Source organism: Carassius auratus, chromosome 31 (assembly GCF_003368295.1).
Source record: "Carassius auratus strain Wakin chromosome 31, ASM336829v1, whole genome shotgun sequence".
NCBI classification, from domain to species: domain Eukaryota; kingdom Metazoa; phylum Chordata; class Actinopteri; order Cypriniformes; family Cyprinidae; genus Carassius; species Carassius auratus.
The window spans coordinates 12,009,322-12,032,133 of NC_039273.1; the positions used below are offsets into that span (position 1 = coordinate 12,009,322).

The window sequence follows — 22,812 nt, forward strand, 5'->3', positions numbered from 1 at the left end:
CAACACAACAAAACGTTTATGGTGTTATCATTGTGCAAGGACTTGGAAGACATGAAATGCAAACACTCTTTTTGGTGTCAACTCTTGTATGAAGACAAATGGAAGGAATATCTGCACATTTAAAACTGGAAATGACTACAAACAGTCTGGAGCTCTTACCACTTTTCTTGTCCATTATTTCTGATTTTGCAGTATCATGGGTGAAATCTGTTGTAAACACTGAAAACCTGTAGACAGATCAAAATAAAGATTTAAAGATCTAACATTATTTTTTATTAATCTTCTAATGTCAGTCTCTAGTGTCAAACTCAATTCCTGAAGGGCTGGAGCCCTTCCGAGTTTAGCTTCAACCCTAATTAAACACATCTGATTCAACTAATCAAGTCCTTCAGGTTTATTTAAAAACTACATGGTAAGTGTGTTGGAGCAGGGTTGAAACAAAACTCTGGACAGGAATTGAGTTTGACACTCCTGATCTAATGGATCTGTGCAACAATAATTCCATTATGCATATACTGTAGGACATGTTGATTTATCAGTAAAATATAATACTGACTTCCCATGTAACATGGTTTACATTATTTGTTTGTGTCATTTTAAAACACCACACCACTATTAATACCACAGTGATTTAGTTCATTCTGTTAAATCTACTCCAGATGCTTCACAGTTTATGTGGGGTTGATTTAGGCAATGGAAAACAATTTTGCCATTTTAGATTTAAGATTCTTCAGGGGCTTACGCAAGTCTGCTGATCAAAATACATAATGTTAATACAAACTGAACACACCCTCAGGTTTCAGGTCTGGATATCTACTTGCTGAATGTTCCCATTGTGACCTACCTTAAAATCATCTTAATTTAAATAAATGTGAAAAGAAAGCTTACTGCAGGCCAAAGACAATCTCTCGTGACAGTGATAGAAAACTTACTGCTGTCTTTGGTTTAGCATGGGAACAAACCATTTTCAGCAGTCACTAAAGATACACTCAGATTTTAAGCAGCACCACACTATAGGTTTACCTTTGAGCTTTCCAACAATTATATAATATGTTGTTTATGATTACTATGCCATTTCTAAATGAACACACTGTATGTAGTACTGAAATGGTGTTGGATGTCACTTCACACAATGTATGCATAAGTGTCCTTGAGATGTGATTATACAGTTAAATTATACATGAAATGTGAACCTTTTTCTGGTAAAGATGATCCTTTTAAAACCTTTTGCTTTAATGGGACCATAGTCAAACCCCTCAGGGTGTGTTTGCAGATCTTAACTATGTACTGAACTTATGGGAGAAAGATTACTCAAAGATGTGTCATCTGGCTCTGATTTTAATTTTGTAATCTGAGCCAAAAGCTTGGAATTTGGAGAGTTTGGAAAAGTATATTCTTCAAAGGAACTATGTGACTATGTTTCATGAAATCTGGATCATTGGGTGGCTGCTGGATGTCCAGACCTGGAAAGACTGGTGTAGAATAAAATAGAATAGATGCTATTTGTTTTGCTAAACAAAACACAAAAACTTTTGACCTCTTGAAGTTACAACAAAATGTTCACTATGCACCATCAAGAACAGAGCCTATGAACAGATTAAGTTGTTTCTACCTGTTGGAGATATGCATTTCACAAGCAAGGATAGAAATATGCCTCGGTAGCCTTTTAGAACTGGGCTCTGAGCCACGGTTTGGTTGAGAAGTCAAATGTTAAGCATTCTGAAGCACAGTGGTATAACAGAGTGCCAATACAGCATTTGGTGATCAGACCATCAATCAGCTAGCTCCCATGATTTCTGTTCACAACACATTTACTTTAGAATATACAGTTTTAAAATCGATGTTACTGTCAAAAAAGAAATAGAGTGGTGTGGCATAGGTGAAAAGCTCTAGGGATGTTATCAGAAGTTTGCTGGTTTGGTCACCTCAAAGACCAAACCATGAGCAATCACTGTTGTGGCCTTGACCAAGGCATTTAACCCCCCGTTGATCCAGGGTGACTGATCTTTTAGTAAGTGTACTGTAAAGTCTGTTTGGGAAAGAGTGTCACTGTCATCTAAATCAGTGGTTCTCAACTGGTTTCACATTAGGACAAAGGTTTTATACTGGACATCACGAGAAAACACAACATTGTAAGGAACTACTTAAATTAAACGTATGCATTTAGCAGACGATTTTATCCAAAGCGACTTACAGTGCATTCAGGCTATCAATTTTTACCTATCATGTGTTCCCAGGGAATCGAACCCCCAACCTTGCCCTAGCTTGCTTGCTAACGCAACGCTCTACCAGTTGAGCTACAGGAACACAAACTACTTAACACATAAAATACACATTAAAACCTCAAAACTTAAGAAAATTAGAAATGTTGTAACTGAAACTAAGTTAAAGTAGATTGCACTGGCATCTGCCTAGTCTGACAGATTTGGAAACTGAAACTGACATCCTTGAGTTTGACTTGACCGCTATTAAGAGAAACCAGATGTCATAATGCTAAAGTGTTAAAGTGTCGTTGTTACAGTGGTAATTAAGGAAATATTGAGCATCATAATTAGACTCCTAAGTGAACAAACAGCCTATCCCCAGGATTCAAGGCAAAACCCCATGATAGTGTGAGTTTGAGCTTGACTGACAGCTGAATCCCCAGAATCCGACACACTGCAGCAAGCATGGAAAATGTACAGCTTCTTAAGTCCTCCTGGAGAAGAAGGGACAAGGCAGGGACGGCAGGGGATAAGCGACGTCTCCAACCTAAGAAATGTTTAATGTGATTCAAAATACACTGTCTGTCGTTGAGTCTTAATTAGCCAGAGCTGGAATACAGCTTGTAATTGCGGAGTCATTTATCCACATGGAACTGAAGAACACAACACTGCCTATTTAATTAGATGCTGAAAGAGAGAGAGAGAGAGAGAGAGAGAGAGAAAGAGAGAGAGAGATTGCAAATTATGGCCACTAGAGAGAAATTATATTAATAAGAAGACTTTCATGCAATCCTCTGTTGGCCTCATTTACAAGAATCTGTTTTAATTTATTAGTGGTGAAATTAGGCCATTTGAGTGAGTACATTTCAAGACTTCATGTTTCTAGTTTGTTTCGAGATCGCCTTTCTTTTGAAAGATAGTGTGTTGTGCACCAAATTTTTAGAATCAGCTGTTTGCATTGCATCCTAAAAAATATAAAAAATATTAAATTTGATTGCAATACCCCATGCATTATATACATTTAATTGGTTGACCTTTTTATCCTGCTTTAGCTCACGGATAACCCAACGAAACATGTACTGGTGAGCTTTAATGGAAAGTCACTGTTTATTTAGCTATTCACAGCAGATTTAATTCAATATAACTAATCAAATTGAAGTGAAGGAGTGGAAGTGAGGGAAGGAAATCAATCTCATTTGCTGTCTTTGTAACCGTGTAGGGGCAAAATGCACACAAACAAGTACACACACACACACATACACACACACAAATAATCCACCTGCAACTCTAAAATCTCAGCATCGAATCGAACCAAACAGAGCCAAAGGCAGCGCAAACCGCCTGAACATCCAACAAAACAACATCTGTGGGCATTCTCAAGGCATGCCAGCTGGACAAGCAGGGAAAGACTGTCAATATTCCACATGCCTGTTATTTGTGATCCTCGCCATAACCCTGAGATTTCAGGTCTGAGAATGCACACACACTCACCCAATTCACAGATTCAATATATTATCACAAAAACATAAGAAAACTTAAGGAATTTAAGAGCTAACCAACTGCTTTTACGTTTATTCCTTGCCAGGACAGGTATTTTAACCAAGATGTTCCTTTGATCATTTTAGGCACAGCTGCATGCGAGACACTAGCTATCTTCACAAAGCATGTGGGCAAATATACACATGAGCATCTGAAAGCGGATAGCAGAGCCCCACATGACATGCTGGAGGAAAAAGATATAGTGGTCACCAATTGAAAATGTATTCCTACAAATTATTAATTTTTTCCTTCATTTCAGTTAAATCACTACCATTTACTATTACATTTCCTTGTTAAACTAAATTAAAATGAGTGAACAATTTATTACAAATTAGCCAATATAAATATGAGAATGTATTTTTTTTTAGATGTGGTTATGAATAAACAAGTCATGGGAACTAATACTTAATTTGTGTCCACGATATTTCTTTCTACTTGTCATGTGCATGCAGGTTAAGTCTAAGTTAAGACATATCTATTACTTTAAAATAATTGTCATTGACATCACTGAATCGATGTGTATATTGTCCTCTTGCATTATTGACAAACTTATCCTGTTTAGCACTGTAAAGCTGCTTTGACAAAATCTGTATTGTATAAAGTGCTATATAAATGAAGTTGTTTTCTACAATTAGTATTTTAATTTGATTGACTTTGATTAACTTTTTGGTTGAATGATGCTAACAACACTTAGACTTTTTGCTGGTTTTGTTTGTGCATTCACCACAGACGGTCAAGTGACAGGATACTCCAGTAGGTGGCGACAAGTAACTTGCTGCATTCGAATGTCTATTTTCATACTTAACAGAAAGTGAAAAACAGTACGCCAAAAGAGTAGTAAGTCTGAAATCATAGTAATCAGAAGATGAAAGTATGAGAAAAGTTGCAATAGTACTTCCGCAGAGATTCGTCAGTTCGCATTAAATCGACACTTTACAATCCCATGAAGCCACTGGAGAGGAATTGTGAATACCAGTGAAGCAACACAACTGACACTGGTAGGTCACATGACATGGCAAATGTAGTATGTCTGAATTTCATTACCCATATTCATACTATATATAACATACCTTTTTTAATGGTTGCAATGTATGTTTCGAACCACATGTAGCAATTTGGTATCCAGGTACTGTCATTAAAAGTCAGTGAATCAACAAATCAATGATTTGTTCAGAATGTTGATTCATTCAGCAAATAAACACCGCTGGGGAGTGTTTATTCTGAGATGCACTGCAGATGATTCTACTTTGACCTCATTTGGAACTATTTTCGAGCAGCAACTAGAAATACTAAATTGTAAGTCACTCGATATTAACTTCTTTTTTACTGAACTGTTGTATAAAATCAATATTACACTAGCAATCATTTATGATTATGCCAAAAATGTGCTCTGATTTCCTCTCTAATAGTCACGATCATCTCCCACACTCTTTCTTAGCAGCTCGTCTCTGTTCCAAGCTTTACTGCTCCCATCTAATGACAATAAACAGATAGCGAGTGGGCTGTCTGACAGGAAGCAAAAGCTTGCTGCACTTCCCCTCATGATTGAAGGTTCTAGATCTGCACAAAGGGCTATGCAAAGCTCCATACATCTGGAGGAGGCTGAGAACACACAACATCTGTCCTGCTGAGATAAGAGGAAGCCTGGAGAGAACAGCACTGGAAGGAAGGTTAGACCACCAGTGAGGAAAAGTGTCTGTATTACTGTCCTATTCAATATAAACTTACCAATAATGAGCGGCATAGACACTCTCATACATATGGAAACGGATGCTCATATTTTAATTATGGAAGTCAATCAATTAACAATGAATTTGAATGAGTTACCTGATATGCTAATTATTTTTTTTTAATTTATCTCAACTGCTGGAAAACCGTAGGAAAATATCCATAATATATGTTCAAGTCAGGTGGTATGATCAAATGTTTTAATTTTGAATTTGTTGTTTTTCAATCATTAATATAAAGTTACATTTTTATATTATTTTACATTTACGCATTAGGCAGACACATTTATGCAAAGCAAATTTGGCATATTATATTGTATAGTATTGTATTATTAACGCTTTAGTTTAGGGAACAATTCTCCCTAAGAACGAGTTGCTTATTAGCATGCACACTATTACAATATTGGCTGTTTATTAGTACTTAAAGCACATATTAATACCTTATTCTGCATGACCATATTTTAGATCCCTTAATATACCATACCATACCTTTACTTAACAACTACCTTACTAACTATATATAATATAATATAATATAATATAATATAATATAATATAATATAATATAATACAATTTTATTATTATTAATAAATATTATATTATTTATTATTATTATTACAAAAATAAGACAATGTAAGAATTTCATTTATATCATTCAAAATCATTTATATTATTTTATTTGATATTATATTATAAATTATTTTACTTATATTTATATATTTATATGTACTATCTTTTTGGGGGGTTATAAAAATAAGATATCATGTTATAATTTATATTGATTTTATTTTTGATAGTATATATTATTTTATAATATATTATTATTTGTAGTAATTATCTTGTTAACCTCACTATTTTTAATTAAAAAAAAAAAAGTATATTGATGAAGATGCCCACATTTAAATGATTTACCTTCAGTTTCAAAGGACAGAAAAAAATGGCCTTAATTTATCCCTCAACCTTCAACAGCGTTTGGTTAGGTGAATGAGTGAAAGCAAATAACAGGAAGAGAATGTGCGAGAGAAAGAGAGCTTTCATTAAGGACGTGAGGCAAATGTCTATAAATTATTCAGTCATACCCTGTTTGTAATGCTACAAGCAGACCAGTCCGAGATTCTCATTAGTACTCAAAAGCAAGCAAGCTGAGAGGAAGAAACAGAGACAGAAAATGTCTAACCATTCAGAAACCCAATGTATTTCGGAGGTTTTTTCACAGAGGTGCACACAGAGAACACTGAAGTGAAGGGGGAAGGGATGGATGGATACAGGGAGATGACAGAGAGTGGCTGGTGGTGACAGAGAGGAGGGGGTTATCGAGCTCCAGCAAGTGACAGCCAGGTGCTAGCTCTGTCTTTATGGATCATTCACATCCCACGGGATCCACGACAGCAGACACATACAGACGGCCGGATTCCAACAGAGATTAAACCGATGCCCCATATTGATAATCATTTACAAATGCCAAACAAGTTCTCAGCTGTGAGAGTCAAACACATGGTGGGAGCCAAGCTAATCTACATACATTTTATACAAATATTAAACACCTAGTGGCTCTCCTGTTTTTGCAATCACTCTCAAAACACACATATGCAGACACAAACATATCATAACATTAGATGGTGCTTTTCCTTCGTCTTCCAGGAGGCTCCAGAAAAGAAAAAAAAAACAGCCCTACTTCAATGCGTCAGAAAGCTCTCATCACTATGTTCTCAAAGAATTACATTAAGCAAGGTCTTATGCACACATTCATACACACAAACAAATAATGGAGAGGAGATGAGTTGGCTATATGCCTAAGAGGAAAAAGGAGCCCAACAGTTATTCCTGCACTGCAGTAATAGCAGCAACAGAGCCATATAAAAACCCAGAGACACAGTACAAGCAGACATGTATGGCACAGATGCATATACATACAGAAAAAAAGACATAGAGGGCGATGACAAGCTGAGATTCTCACCTGAACTAACGTGCTACATGGCTCCCAGGCGTATGAGAGTGTGTGCTTCATCGCGATAGATGGAAAACGATAGAGGGACAGAAAAAGGGAAGGAGAGGAAGACAGATAGGGAAAGGGAGAAACACAGACAGCCCCAGAGTGATAGAGAGAGAAGGGGGAGGAAAGGAATTCCTCTTACCTCTCATGTGCTGTGAATGCTGCTCCCCTCCAGTCTACCAAAAACATGCAACCCTCCCTTCCTTTCTTTGAACTTCAACCTGATAAGGCAAGAGGGGAAAGAAGGGGGGAGATGGATTTGAATGCTATGGTAAAAAGAGAGAGAGAGAAATGACAAAAATACACTGAAGAAAAAAAATACCATTCCAAAGTTAGGGTTTTTAATATTTTTTTTAATATTTTCAAAGTATTTTGTTCACCAAGACTGCATTTATTTGATAAAAAAATAAAATATAAAAAATATTGTGAAATATTTGTAACATTTGAAATTACTATTTTCTATATGTTTTAAAATGTAATTACTCCTGTAATCTGTTAAATGTTTAACTTTATTTTCATTTAAAAATAAAAAAGGTTTGTCTTCTAGTAAAATATCGAAACGTTCTTGAAACAAGAATAATTTGATTAATCAGAAATAAGAAAGGTAATAATAATTTTCAAAGAATTTATTGAATTAAGTGCAGTATCAATGTGTTATACTGAAAGCATTTTTTTCAAGCACAAGACTCACTTAATGTATGTAAAGTTTTTAATTTGCCAACAGGATATAAAAAATAATCAAAATTCAAAACCTATTCTCTGCATAATAAAATAAGAAATTAATAGTAATCATGTTAGAGATGTTCAGATATTTTACTGGAAAACAAGACAATGAAAATAAAAGTGAATTATATTTCTATTAATATAATACTGATTAAGGAAATGAGTTTTACAACGCATAGATGCTGGACAATTTATTTGGCTACAGTGAGATATTGGTCCTGGAGGAAAAGAATAATGCATCAGAAAAAGCAGCAAAGAGGAGTCAGAAAGTGAGAAAACAGTCCTCATACTCTTTTGAATGTTCAGTCCACTGCTGCAGTAATTCTCCATGCCCTTCTTTTGACACAGACCATCTGAGAATTGAACTGAAGACGTCCAGTTCCTCAGATGAAATGACCCATGCAGGGGAGGTCTCATACTTTCTCAGCCTTTTCCTCTTGTGTAATTTTTTCCCTACACTCTCTCCCCTTCAATAACTTTTTCTCCCTCAATAACTTTGTAATAACACTGTTTTTCATGTCAGATTTGATGGGGGAGCAGTGTAATCATTAGTACTGGGTGGAGGTTAGCAAAGTAGGTGCGTTTACATGGACACTTTTTGCTTCCATCGGAATGAATTCATTCTGATTGGCGAATCCGAACGTAGTGTTTACATGAACAGTAAATAAAGTGATCGGGTTGATGCGTGCGTTTACATGTCACAAGCTTTTGATTGGATTTACTCTTTTGACATGTGCACACTGCATGAATATACAGAGTTTCCCACTGCTGTTTTAAAAAGCACACATTATATTTATCTACTTCGGGTCCTAATTAGGCAACGACCAGCAAATGAACTGTTGAGCTGCTTAACTTTACTTTAGCAAAAAACGAAAAAAGTAGTAAAAGTGCCCCTTCCTGCACTCAAAATTAGTCGTCTGTTGATGAAAGTCTTAAACGAGGACTGGTGGGACGTGATCGTGTTCAACTTGACATACGCTGAGTGAAAGAGGAGATTTATAATGACAGGACACTTATTTATGACACTTTATTCACCAGGTAGAACACCTTGTTCTGTGCGGCATACGTCATTATGCTATTTCTATGTGACTGCACATGCACAGTACTTTCCCGTTTTGGTTTTCAATCCGATTAAGTGTTTACATGTTCTCTCGCTCGGATTACAAAAGGGATAAACCAACCCTTACAATCCAATTGAAATTTTAGTCGGATCGAGCCGATTCAATCTGATTGACTTGTTTACATGTGACATTTTTATTCTGATTGTGCTTCTATTCCTATTACGATCAGATTAGAAGGGTCCATGTAAACGCAGCTAATGAACTTCAGCACAACTTATCTTCTCACAACACCTGCGCCTCAGCCAGTGCAGCTGCTCGATTGTGAGGTGCGTCGTGCGTGCTATATTAACATTCAAGGCTTAACAAAAATACGCTAGCCGCTATTTTCAGTGTAATTAAATTTATTGAAGCCTGGGGCTCCACTATGACAAACATTTACAGAAAAAATACATAAGAGTGGTTTCTATGAATTATGTGTTATCTTCCAGTTCTTTTGAAGCCATGTGATTTTGTGTGAAAGCAGACTGAAATTTAAGCTGTTATTGACTGCAAAATTATGACATCTGACCTAGTTCTCTTTGGCATGTTCACGAGAGTTCAAGAGATAAATAGCAAAGTCCAGTACTTGAATGAAACATTTATTTGAGTCAGATGTTTTGGGTCTCAAAAACGTTGATTGAATCATTATACGACGGATTTGGTTTGGATAAAAAATAAATAAAATAAAAAATTCATATGAACCACTTTCCTTTTTTCATTTTTACTTTTCTTGCTCATTAAACTATTCCTGTAAGCACCTGAAAGAAACATCTAATGCTGTCAAAATATTGTTATAGCTATTATTACTGAATTATACTTTTTGATATCTACACATTTTAACATGCATTTTTTATTTTAGTTTTTTTTTATGGAAAAAAAGGACTATTGTTTCGCTGCCCCATGATGATGGTATTTCTGTTAGCCTTGAGTTTAGTATGTGTATGTGAAAAAAAAAACAGAAAAAAAAAACAGAAAAAAGACATTATTACACTAAAAGGACATTAAAAATTAATAATATGTCCACTTCCATTTTTATGTTTTACATTGCACAATCAAGTCAATAGCACGTGTCCAAATGCAGTGATGTTACCATTGAAGATGTCTAAAAAACCATGGTATTTCTTTGTATACGTGCTTGAGATGTTCCTACAAATAATCCGGCTTGTATTCTCGTCACAGATCTTGCTATGGAGTATTCCTTTTGGCTTTTTTCATTTGAAGCCAAACAAATTCAAGTGGCCCCTTAAGGAGGAAGCTATTCAACACTGCAATGTGCTTGAGAGGTCTTTCTAATCAGGGAATTGAGATGGCCCTGCCATGACCATATTTCACCTGGGTCAAGAAAAAGTCATCGGCCAGTATCAGAGCCTAGATTAAAAGCAGACTTGAAGAGAGGTGGAGGTGTTGAATGCTCATCATATCTAGTGTACACTGCCAGTGAAATGCATCCTGTAGCCATAAAGTGCTCTACCTACTTCAGTCCACAGTAGTCTTGTAGACACTAATAAATGCGAGCATTCAAACATGCATACAAAACACTCACCCATGTATTTTCACTCTCTCTGATACAAATACAGACAGACAAACTCATGTTGATGCTACTACATGCATGCTGAAAAAAAAAAGATTTTTAGATCTACTGAGAGGCCATTTGGTGGTGTGCATCTTTGGCATTTATTTGGTATTGCGAGTTTGGGCTGATCTTTTAAGCAGTTTGAAAGTCTGAATCTTTACTCCTGCGGTTCATTTGACTGTCTCTTGGCTGAATTAGAGGGAAACGTGTGTTAACACACACGGCTGTGGGTCTAAAGGAAAGGAGAGTGAGAGTGAGCATATAAGCAATCTATATCACTAATGTTCAGAAAATGGGTCACATAAATACACCACGGCAAAACACAGCCATCTTTATCAGCCATAAAAGCCGACAACTTTACACAGCGCAGGGCTGCGTACACACACTTGAGAAACTTATGGCTCTATCTATTATTTCAAGGTGCAGGATATCGCATTGGCCCTAACATATGTCAGAGCCACATATTTGCACTTTTTACAGCATATTTTTCCATGTATAGTGTTAACAGTTTTAGCCAGACGGCATGCCCAAAGACCGCCCAGAGGCTCTTCATTCACTGAGTTATGTCTGCAAAATACTCTAGACTTACTATTTTTAGTCAGGCAGAATTTATGATCACATTCTCTGCAGGCTTTTTCAGTGTTTAAATTTTTTTTTTCTCCATGACGGTTTGCTATTTTAGTATTATCTGTTATGAAAAAAAAAAAAAAAAAAAAAGTCAGAACTGTCCTTTTTGGGTGAACTATCCCATTAAAACTGCATAATAGCTGCTATATCAATGTATTTAGTTCTGCAAAAAAATTTATGAAAATAAAAAAATAATATTTTAACAATATCCAGTGTAAACCGGTGACATCAGAGACATACTGCAAAATAAAGGCAAAATCAACACTGGTGCAAATAATAATATTAATAAATAATATCAATAAAATGCAACAGTAAGCAACAACGGATAGTGATCTAAGCCAAGACAAACATTTTTCTCTTACAGAAAGAGCAGCCTCTTGCAAAGAAAATTGAAGTAGACTGTACATGTTCCCCGGTGAAAATACAATTTCAGTAAACACTATGTAAACTGCTCTAACAATTGCAACAGCGAAGAAGCTTCTCAATACGTATACTTGGGGGACTCTTAATAACATATATATATATATATATATATATATATATATATATATATATATATATATATATAAAGAAAAATACTATAGAATTCTAATTATTGGTTACTGGTCAGAAGTGTATTTGATTTCTTACCCAAATTGTAATCTACCACAATATAGTGGATTGTGGTATAATCAAAACATACTTAAAATTATTTAGATAAATCAAGTAACCAAAATGATTAAATGACAATGAATGAAAAATGTATAAACTACAGTGACAACACACTGAGCAGTGAAAGCCCTCCGCTGGCTTTAACCACAATCCTGTATCAAATTCTGCTCCCTCCTTAAGGCTTCACTGCACACTGGCATCTGTTCCATGTGGCTCTCTCAAAGAGGAACTGATGTTGAAGTGAAGTTTTTACTGAGTATTTACTGAGACTGGAATATAGTAGGATTGGAAGGAAATACAATTATCTTTTATCTAAAAAAATAAATAAAAAATCATATTAGTTTTATAGCATAAAGTTTCAATGTTTTAAAATATTTCATACAAAAAATGTGTAATATAAAGGAGACACACTGCTTTCAAACTCTAGGTGACACAAGGGTGAAGCCATAAGATTGCAGAAAAGGTGGAATCTTAGCTAACAAGGAACGTTCACGCAAATTTATAAACAAACATTAATATCTTACAGTAATATTAATAGAACGTGTGTTCAGAGTTATTTTTTTTAAAGCTGCCAGCCACCGCCAACATTTTTACAAAAATGTCATGCCCCTGAGAATATTTTATTGCATGAAAACAAAACAAAAAAACAGGCCTATGCTTAAAAAACAGACATATGCTTTAAAAAAAAAACAAGAATCCTAGCATCATACATTCTTTATCAACAAATTTGATAAAACAAAACAAAAGTTTCATAAAACAAAACAAAAAAACAAAAAAATGTCAGATTCAAAATGATGATCAAAACATAGAAGAAGTAGATCACTTCCCTCAACAAACCCAAAGCTTGCGCAGTCCTTTAGCACTCTACATTTCATTTGGTAACGTTAGGTACTTGTGATTTATATGCCGTTTAATGTATTATGATTGCATTATTTTACATATGCATCTGCTTACATACGCGATCAGTTGTTTCATGCTTCTTCACTGTGTTTTGATCCAGAGACTAAGTACTCTTTCAGAAGATGTGTAATGGCTTCATTCCACATAACCGTGAAAACATGGGAATCAAGAAAATGCCATCAATGAAGGGGAAGCGTTGTCTCATAAATGTTGAAAAATTCCATTAATCGCAGTGAAAGAGTTATCAATAAACGTATGACTTTTAGCACAAAAATGTTATTTAGCTACATCATTTTTGAAACAATTTAGTTAGACGTCTAATGGTTTCTTAATGTTAGTACTTGTTTCAGATAGATCAGAGAACATTCAAAAGTGATGTTCCCATAATGTTTGCAAAATGATACAATTATAAACTTTAATATTCACATTATAACATTTTTATAACTTGAAGCAAAACATTCTTAGAACATATTTTTGTTAGATGGGATGTCCCATTAAAGGAGAGCGATAATCTCAAGACCCTCAAGGAGAAGGAGAAAAGAAAAGAACTAACATGACTAACTAACACAGAATAACACACACACACAAACACAAGAAGGGGAAAAGTGTGCTTGTGGGAATGGCTGGAGCTGAGGGAGGAGTGGAGAGCTGAGCGTGTGATAAAGAGAGGTTTGAACGGGTTTTCTGGGGAAGAGAGCAGTGTGAGGAAGACTGATAAGAACCTCAGGCTGTTTGTGTTCAAACTGCCATGTCTGGACCAGACCAGAATACAGACTAATGGAAACATCTGAGAAAGAGAAAGAGAGACCACAACAATAAAACTGTGTGGCCCTGTTAGGAGTATCTCGCATAGATTAAGTAATTGGCATGGAAAAGAGGCAGGCAGGAAAGCAGTTACACAGAAATTTGGGTTGTTTACGATTTATGGGGAAAAAAAAATATATATTCCACTGCTCTGCATGATACAAAAGAATGTGCTATAAAATGCTAAATGCATTGTGCTATACAATGCAAATACAATGAATTATACAAACACATTTGCCAAAACATTTAAGAGTCAAGACAGGGAAGACAAAAGGGCTAGGATTAGAATCCAATCTGGGCCACCATGGGCATAGGAGGCACATTAAGGCAGGGGTATTGATTTTCTCCCAAAAAGTGAGAGAGCAAAGCATCTCCAACATCCCCCTTTCCACCCCTTTAATAGAGGTGATGCCATTCTATGGCATATTACATATATTACATATTTCACCATACTGTAAGTCCATAAGCCGATGAGACAACAGTGAGAATACAGCAAGAATACACTGAGGGGTGAATGACTCAAAATAAACTGTGTCCACTGACAGCAGTGTTTATTTCCATGCACTGTCTGGCTTGTTTTCGCACCTAATTCACTAAAGCAATTAAGCAAATTAAGTAACAGCAAAATCACTGCCAAAAAAATGCACTGTATAATTTGAACAGCACAATTCTACAAACTGCAGTCTTTATCTGAGTACTGTACAAGTTTACTACAATTATTTTAAAAAATACATAGCACACCAACATATAAATAAAAGGGGTTCATAAATTTGCATTCACTGCTGGTCTGCAAAATATCATGGACAAAATCTAGGAATCTGCAGAATCAGAGGGCAAAAAAGTTCCTCGCACAGATTTTTCTTGTGTTCAAGATGTTGACCAACATAAAGTTGCTTAGTTTGAAAGTGACTTTTGTGTGATCTGTGCTTCATGCTAACACTATTAACTTGAAAAACAGTGTGTATTGATGTCTTTCCGTGGTTGAAACAAGATACATTCTGATGATTAATTCATGTTTATTTTGTTCTACTGCTAGTAGAGAGGAAGAGATTATTGGTTCACTTGCATTTTGAACTAAGGCACTGCAGTGATCCGTCAAGACACATTAAAGAGCCACAAAATGGAATCTATTGTTTACATTTCTAAGAAATGATGAGACTTTGTTTATACCAAAAGTGACCTGCTCTGTCTTGTCTGTTGGCACATTTTCAGCCTCCTCTTTGCTCTGCGATGTATTTTTCATTGTGTGAAAACGTGTGGTGTGACAGTGCCATGGCTTTTCGGACATAGAAGCATTATCTAAGGGGAGCAGGTCTTTGTGAAGTGTCAATTGCAGAGGCCATCCGTGGCACCTTAACATCACTTCAAGTTCAAGTTTTTAAGACACAGATTTCTGCACAAATTATGTGCAATTGTGCATTAAATACACCACTGTGTGTTTGACTGAAGAAGAGAGAAGACAGAAAGAAAACAGACTCTTTTCGTCATCTCCTAAATGGACAGGCTCTGTTTTGTGTGTGCAAAGCACATTCTGGAACTCTACAGAACTGCTGCTGGGGGCTGTTTATGCTCTGCTGCTGAGAATGTTGCCAAATTGCTCCCACTATCAATAATCATGAGTTTCCCAGCCAGGCATGTGTGTGGGGCTCTTAGCCTCAGCATATGTTCAGTGGATTAACCCTATTTTGACTCCCTTCTTTTCTTTTCTCAATGAATTTCTTATTCTTCAATTCTCTACATGTACTTATTATTTTTCTTTTGGTGAAGATTTTTATACTGTACATTTTCCTGTATAATATGTATAATAGAAATATCAAATTCCAATTCAAACGTTCCAGGCAAAAAGCATATTGCAGTATTTAAATAACAGCTTTACAGTTATTCTTGGCATTGTTTTTATTTATAAATAAAATAACAGCTTTACAGTTATTCTTGGCATTGTTTTTATTTGTGATAAAGGAGTAAATGCACACCGTTTTGGTTAATAGAGGCTGTCAGGCTGAGCACGAATAGGTTCCACTTATTTTAGTGTGAATGAGATTTACATAATGTAAATAAAAGATATCCATTGTACAATCATCTCAGTTACTATTTTAAATCAATATCTATCAAATCATTATTTTAATTAGAATAAGATTTTAAATAAAATAAAAATGATGTGTTAAAGAGTGTAGTAAAACGAAACAGCCAAACAGATATGCACTTATCCATCCTTTGGGAATTCCTTTTGTTTATGCTGTTTTTTCATTGAAAAAAAAAGAGCACTGAAAGAATTAATCTAGAAAAGTAAACAAGAATTTTCTTTAGATCATAGCTATTTAATGGATCCCACATGAGTAAACAAAAAAATTGTAAATAAAAGTGTTTTTTTTTTGTTTATTTATTCATACAGAGAGAAAAAAATATTATATATAAATATTATAAAAAAATGTAAATAAAATGTGTTTTATTGTATTTATTTATTCATACAGAGAGAAAAAAAATATTATAAATAAATAAATAAATATATTTAAATATATATACATACACACAGGTTAATGGGTTGCAGATAGCTCAGCATGAATAGAGATCATCCAGTCATCTAATCATGTCTTAGAAAGACAGACAGACAGACAAGCAAATAGACAGAATGATGAAAGGTCATGAGCAAGCCTCAAAATGTATTCAAAAACAAATTTATAAACATAAATGGGCAGCAGCAGTCTAAGCAGTCTAACTTACTCTACGTGCATGCCATGTCTGTGCCCCATTGATTTTCATTCGTGTTATCTAGATGTGAACATGGACAACAAAGTATGGAAGCTTGTTTGTGACTTTTTATCTCCCAATTCTGACTCTTTTTTTTCCTTGCAATTTTGAATTTATATCTCACAATTCTGTCTTTTTTTCATAATTGCAAAAGATATAGAATTATGAGATATAAAAGAATTGCTCTTTTTTATGAACTATCCTTTAATAAGTTGAACACATGTAGCAACGTATATATGCTAGGCAACTTTCTCTGAACTTTCAGTACTGATCAAAAAATATATAATTTGATTTTGTCATCCTTTTTTTGTAGAAGTAAAAATCTTAGTAGAAGCATTAATCAAATCTGTAAGCTAATAAATTAAAATAAAATAACTTTAAATAATACTTCATGTTCATGCATTCATCAATGTAAACATGGGATAAGCTGGATAATGACAAGTCAGTGGTCATTATTCTAAAGTAAACATTATAATGCGATATTGACTGTCAGCCTGTATACAGTATCATCCTTAATACCAAAATATGGCCTGCGAGTCACCATGGAGAGATGCTTTGGGCTGCACACACAGGGGCGAAGGTGGGATAATAAATGTGTGTGAGAAATGGGGCTGTCTCTTTGTTAAGATAAAGATGCTCTCAGGAAATGCGACCTGATGTCAACAGATGAAGAGAGGTGTATGTGTGTGAAGGCAAACTCATATGTTGCTTGGGCCATTTTTCCATCCCTCCCGCTCGATTTACTTCTTGACATTATACTGCTGTTTTCCAGGCCATTCCATGATAACTTACTGTCACTCTTTCCCTCGTTCTCAAGATGTGTATCCCCGTGCTCTGTCTGCTCCTCTCTAACCCTAACAGCCTGTCCATTACTAACATTCACAATGGGAATACTAAATGAAATTAAATAGTTAAAGGGACAGTTCACTCAAGAATTTAAATTCTGCTGCCATCTTTTACTCGCATCCATGTAATTAAAGGGATAGTCTCAGTAATTCCTTTTTTTTTTTTTTTTTTTTTTTTAGTTTGGTTCCTAACATTCTTTAAAATAATTTTTATTTTTGGGTGAACAGTCCCTTTAATAATAGCCACTTTTTCAAATATAATGAAAGTAAATTTGCTGAAAAAAAAAGCACCATAATGCACCATAAACAATGCTAATTTATTTATGAATTCCAAAGTTACTTTCAAATAAATGCTGTTCTTTTGAACTTTCTATTCATCAAACAATCCTGAAGAGAGGTATCTTGGTTTCCATGAAAATATTAAGCATAATAATAAGAAATGTTTCTTGGAGACCAAATCAGCATATAAAAGTGATTTCAGAAATGATCATGTGACACTATTGACACTAATGGCTGCTGAAAATTTTGTTTGTTATGAAAGTAATAATAACTTAATAAAAAATAACATAATATTAAAATCGAAAGTAGTTATTTTACATTGTAATAGTATTTCCCACTATTACTGTTTTTACTCTATTTTTTATAAGATAATGCAGCCTTGGTGAACAGGAATTTTAAATATCTTACAAACACTATACACTAATTTCTTTAATGCATACAAATACAGTATAAATCACTGGTTAAACACATGCATATTCTTTAAAAAACGCTGATAGCTTAAGATAGATTGCTGCTCATTTGATGTGGTGAAAGAAGTGTGAGAGCAGAGAATAGCCCTTGAACTGCTGTCATTGCATCATCCTACCTTTCACCAAAAGAAACACACACACACACAAACAAGCAGCTGCAAACAAGCATGAATGCTCATATAAAAATGCGATGACAGACAAGCAAAGTCCAGGTAGTTCACATGAGCTGTATCAACATATCTCTAAGCTCTGGCCACTAAGAAAAAGGCCACAATACAAATATACAAACAGACTGACGTTAGCAAAAAATACTGAAAGATAGGGCTGCATAAACAAATCAAAAATAAATATTTATGACAGAAGTGCGATAATGTGTTTTTGAAATGCTTCAGCACTTTGATGGCAGTTTTGAAAAATACGACAGACAAAAATATGCCTACAGGAGGCAAAACAATGATTCGGTTAAAAGCCCCTATATGCTCTGAGAACTTTTTATGCGACTAACTACTTGCTACTTTTCAGACTTGCAAATTTGCTGTCAACAGAATCAATCTCAAAACGCTGCATGCTCTTTTGTGTGCTTCTCGCAATTACGAGAGAGAAGGAGTGAAAGAGAAAGTAAATTGATTTTCCCCTCTTAGCGAGTGGGAGTCATTTATCTGGTTTTGGTACCTCTTGGCTGTCAGCGGACATTTGCACAGCTAGTGGCGCAGAATGTACAGGATCGAACTGCCTGAAAAAAGCTTGCATACGAGTTCTCAATTTTAACTGCTACCAGAGCTACTTAAACTACAGTACAACACAAACAATTAAATTCCTAACGAAACATGCATTAGACGTGAATGTTTTAATTCTCAAAATGGAAGGTCTTGTTGCTCAGCTTTTTACCTTCTAGCATTGTGGGAAATAAGAACCTGGCTACATTTCAATGGGCAGTACACAAGACCGCTCGGAGGGAACTAAAATGTTGTGATGCAAGAGCTCCTGCCTGATGTTCTCTTCTTTTGCAAAGAGAATTTTCTAATAAACCGGAGAAGTTTTTCTTGTCTGCAGAGATTGGTTTTCAGGTTAATTAAACCATCTCCAATACCTAAAGCACCTCCAATGCGTTTCAGAAACAAATTGCTCACAAGTTATTGGGAAAGTACAAATGAATATTAATATATTAATATGCTTTAGAAATATTTCAACGTTACTTCTTGAAAAATGAAGCTTGGAATTTCTACAAATTTCTACAAAGTTGCAACCATAACTTTCCCTCTTTGACCCACAGCTCACAGGCTTTGGCTTCCTTCTCCTCCATCAGACAAGCAGCATTGTGTTGTTCTTTGATCTGCCTACTTCATCTTTCTCTTTTTTTTCTCCATCTTGGCTATCCTTATTGTTCCAAAGGCTGGAAGATTCCAGAAGTGAATTATTCAGATCGGAGGCATGAGAATGTTTAAGAAGTTAGATCCAGACACAGTTTTTAAAGGAATCTTCTCTCACACCTGGCACCATTCGACTAACAACCTGAACTTAAAGTGCTCTCTGTTATCTGAAAATGGCATTTGCGGTATATCTGGAAATGTGATAACATACTTGCTGGAAAAGGGTCTGGATGATTCCTGCTTTGGACACGTCTGAGGAAAATATTTGACATCTTAACAGTTGACATGGAAGGACCATTGAATTTCTTGCTTTAATAAATCACACAGTGCTATTGATTCTGCTTATGGATCAGTCGGCTAGCTGTCTGCATAGAGTAACATATGCCAGATATTATGGTATCTAAAGAAGCCATTTTCAAAGCAATAACTACAGCGTTTTATATTAGCATTTAAAGGAACACACCGTCCATCCTCTCATAATTCCTGGTGATAGATATAAAAGAAAGTAGGTGGAAGAAGGGGAAAACAAAAAGAAAAGGCCATTTGAAATGCAAAACTTCTCTAGCTTAAGAGGAAATAACACAGTACAGAGTTCCCAAATTCACATTCGTGTAGTCCGGCCCGTCTCTAAGGAACTGTGGGCAAGGCTTCTATTCCATTTCTGCTGATGGTGATACGTCTGATCATTACGTCTCCGATTGACAAAATAAGAACCACTGAAGACAATCCCATCTAAGCCAACACTAAACTATGTTTTAGAGGACTATTACAAAGCAGCTGTACAGCAGATATGTACAAATGCATATGCAGTGAACATTCAAGTATTTTGAGAAATCAAAAAGGAATATAAAATGTTTAAATAATTGCTAAATGTCCCCGAATATATATTTTAAAACACAGAAAAACAAAAACAATGACTGAGATCTAAGGTCTTCCAATAGCAGAAATATGACTGTGGTTCTGATAATTCATAGTAATAAAATCTTTAAGGGATCGTTTTGTTCAAATGAAGACTTGCTATTCTTTCCTAGCCACAGAGGAAAGACTAGATCAATTCTTCATGTACTGGCATTGTCAGCAGGTTTCTTGACACTGTTTTAACCAGCAGGTTCAAGCCACGGGAAGCTGCTTGTTTCTAATTTCACAATTACACAGTGCTTAAAATAGAAGCTATCATCAAGTTCCTAAACTGTAGGCGTAACACTGTCCTTTTCCTGAACTTAAAGGGAAATTCAAGAGTCATTAGGAGGTCAGAGGTCTGAAGTATACATACTTTATAGTACTGATTTGACCTTATAGCTTGTGCACAATAAGTGATCTGATTATTCAGGATAAGATATTTTAAAACATGGAATACATAAACATTACTAAGTTGTCAAGATGACTTATTGAATCAGCAATACATTTAATAATAATTGATACATTTGTCCTCTTTTAGTACACTGGTCTAGCTAATGCACAAAAAAGAGGAGATGGCTCTTTTTTCAATTAATAGCTGCTATTTTACAATTTCTCCCATTCATTTCTTACTCTAATTATCTCTTATATAAACATAACTATCAACAAATGAATTCATTAATTAGCCTAGAACACAAAAGTGGTTGGGAGTGTATTCGGTCAATTTGTTCTCACACACAGGCATAAACACATTTACTATTTGTGGTCTGGGGTTTAGTTAGTGTTCATCTGCAACAGGAAGCATCTGGCACCCTGAGGATCTTCCATACTGAAAAGTCTGATGCATTTTTAAAAGGCCAAAGCAGAGCTAGAGGCAGTGCAGCACGCTGCATCTATATCTTTTCTTCATCACTCTGTCTTTCTCTTGCTCTCAAATCCAGTGATGCCATCTTATTCTTATCAGAGCTGCTTTCTGAAGCAATTTCAGTTTCCCACTCATGTTGCTATCTGTTTTCTTACTGTTCTTTCCCTCTGTGTCAAATCCATCTCGAACCGTCTCAAACTGCTGTTCTAGATAGTACAGGTTAGATCAAGGTTTTATTTCAGAGAGGAAAGATTTGTTATCTAAAGGCAGATCGATGGTTGGAACAGCGAGAGCGGTCAAAAGCAGGTGGCCACATACTTTCTCTGCGGTGGTGACCGTAACTCTGAATGGAAAACAGATTTGTTGACCTAAATTACAGCTTGAATTCCTTTTCTACAAGGTTTTTCTGTTAGTTCGTGGGAAAGGGCACATATTAAACAAAAACATTTTGCAGTGTAGACTTCCCTACTTTGTCTCTTAGAGTTCTGGTCAGAAATATATATATATATATATATATATATATATATATATATATATATATATATATATATATATATATATATATACACACACACACACAGATTTACATTAAGTCATTTAGCAGACGCTTTTATGCAAAGTAACTTACAAAGGAGGAAAATGGAGGCAATCAAAATCAACAAAAGACTAAGAGCATTACACATAGCAAGGGCTTTTAAATAATATAAAAAAGAAAAAGAAAACATAGAATAGAAAAAGAACAGAGCAAGCTAGTGTTAAAGGTTTTTTTTTTTTTTTTGCTTTTTTTAATAGTATAATACATGAAAAGAAAACAGAAAGAATACAAAAAGATTAGAAAGCTAGTTAGAGATATATAAGAACAGAATTAGAATAGTGAGTGCTAAAGTTAGAGGGTCAAATAAAGAAGGAATAGATGTGTTTGTAGCCGATTCTTGAAGATGGAAGATGCTTATATATATATATATATATATATATATATATATATATATATATATATATATATATATATATATATATATATATATATATATTCCTTCCTGCTGGATTTCAGAGGACACTGGACGCTTGTTATTACTTCAACTATTGGCACTCAGAAATATTTCTCAAGGCTAAAACCTCATTTTTAGACTCGATATGGTCAGGTATTTTGTTTATTTTCACTTCACCAATTAAAAGTGTTCAGAAAAAAATTAAACCTGGATCAACTGTTGCATGTCGCCAGTCATCTCACAGACTGACAGTACTATTGTTAGTGTTAACTAATACTAAAATGATTAAAAATACATAATGATAAAAAAATAATAATGACAAAAGCAATATTCAAAATATTAATAAATACTAAAATAGTGTATAAATAATACTACAATAACTGACATTCCATCTAGAATGCTGTGAACACGTACAAACAGGATAAGAGAAAGAGTGAAATGTTCCAATAATATCTTGGAATGTTCCCGTTCAAATATACAACACAGAAGCAGTGTTCTAAGTTAAAT

The 22,812-nt window shown here is 34.9% G+C and overlaps 1 protein-coding gene across 4 annotated transcripts in view; it reads right to left on the reverse strand.

Moving 5' to 3' along the window:
• LOC113050553 (KN motif and ankyrin repeat domain-containing protein 4-like) overlaps positions 1-22,812 on the reverse strand; it is a 46,531-nt gene that overhangs the window by 13,755 nt on the left and 9,964 nt on the right. For 2 of the 4 annotated variants that reach the window (XM_026213600.1, XM_026213601.1), the window contains exons 2-3: positions 7,607-7,685; positions 160-227 (exon numbers count right to left, since the gene is read on the reverse strand). In XM_026213600.1, the coding sequence (XP_026069385.1) occupies positions 160-227; positions 7,607-7,653 (115 nt within the window). In that variant the 5' untranslated portion in view covers positions 7,654-7,685. The other 2 variants (XM_026213602.1, XM_026213599.1) reach the window with 2 other exon arrangements.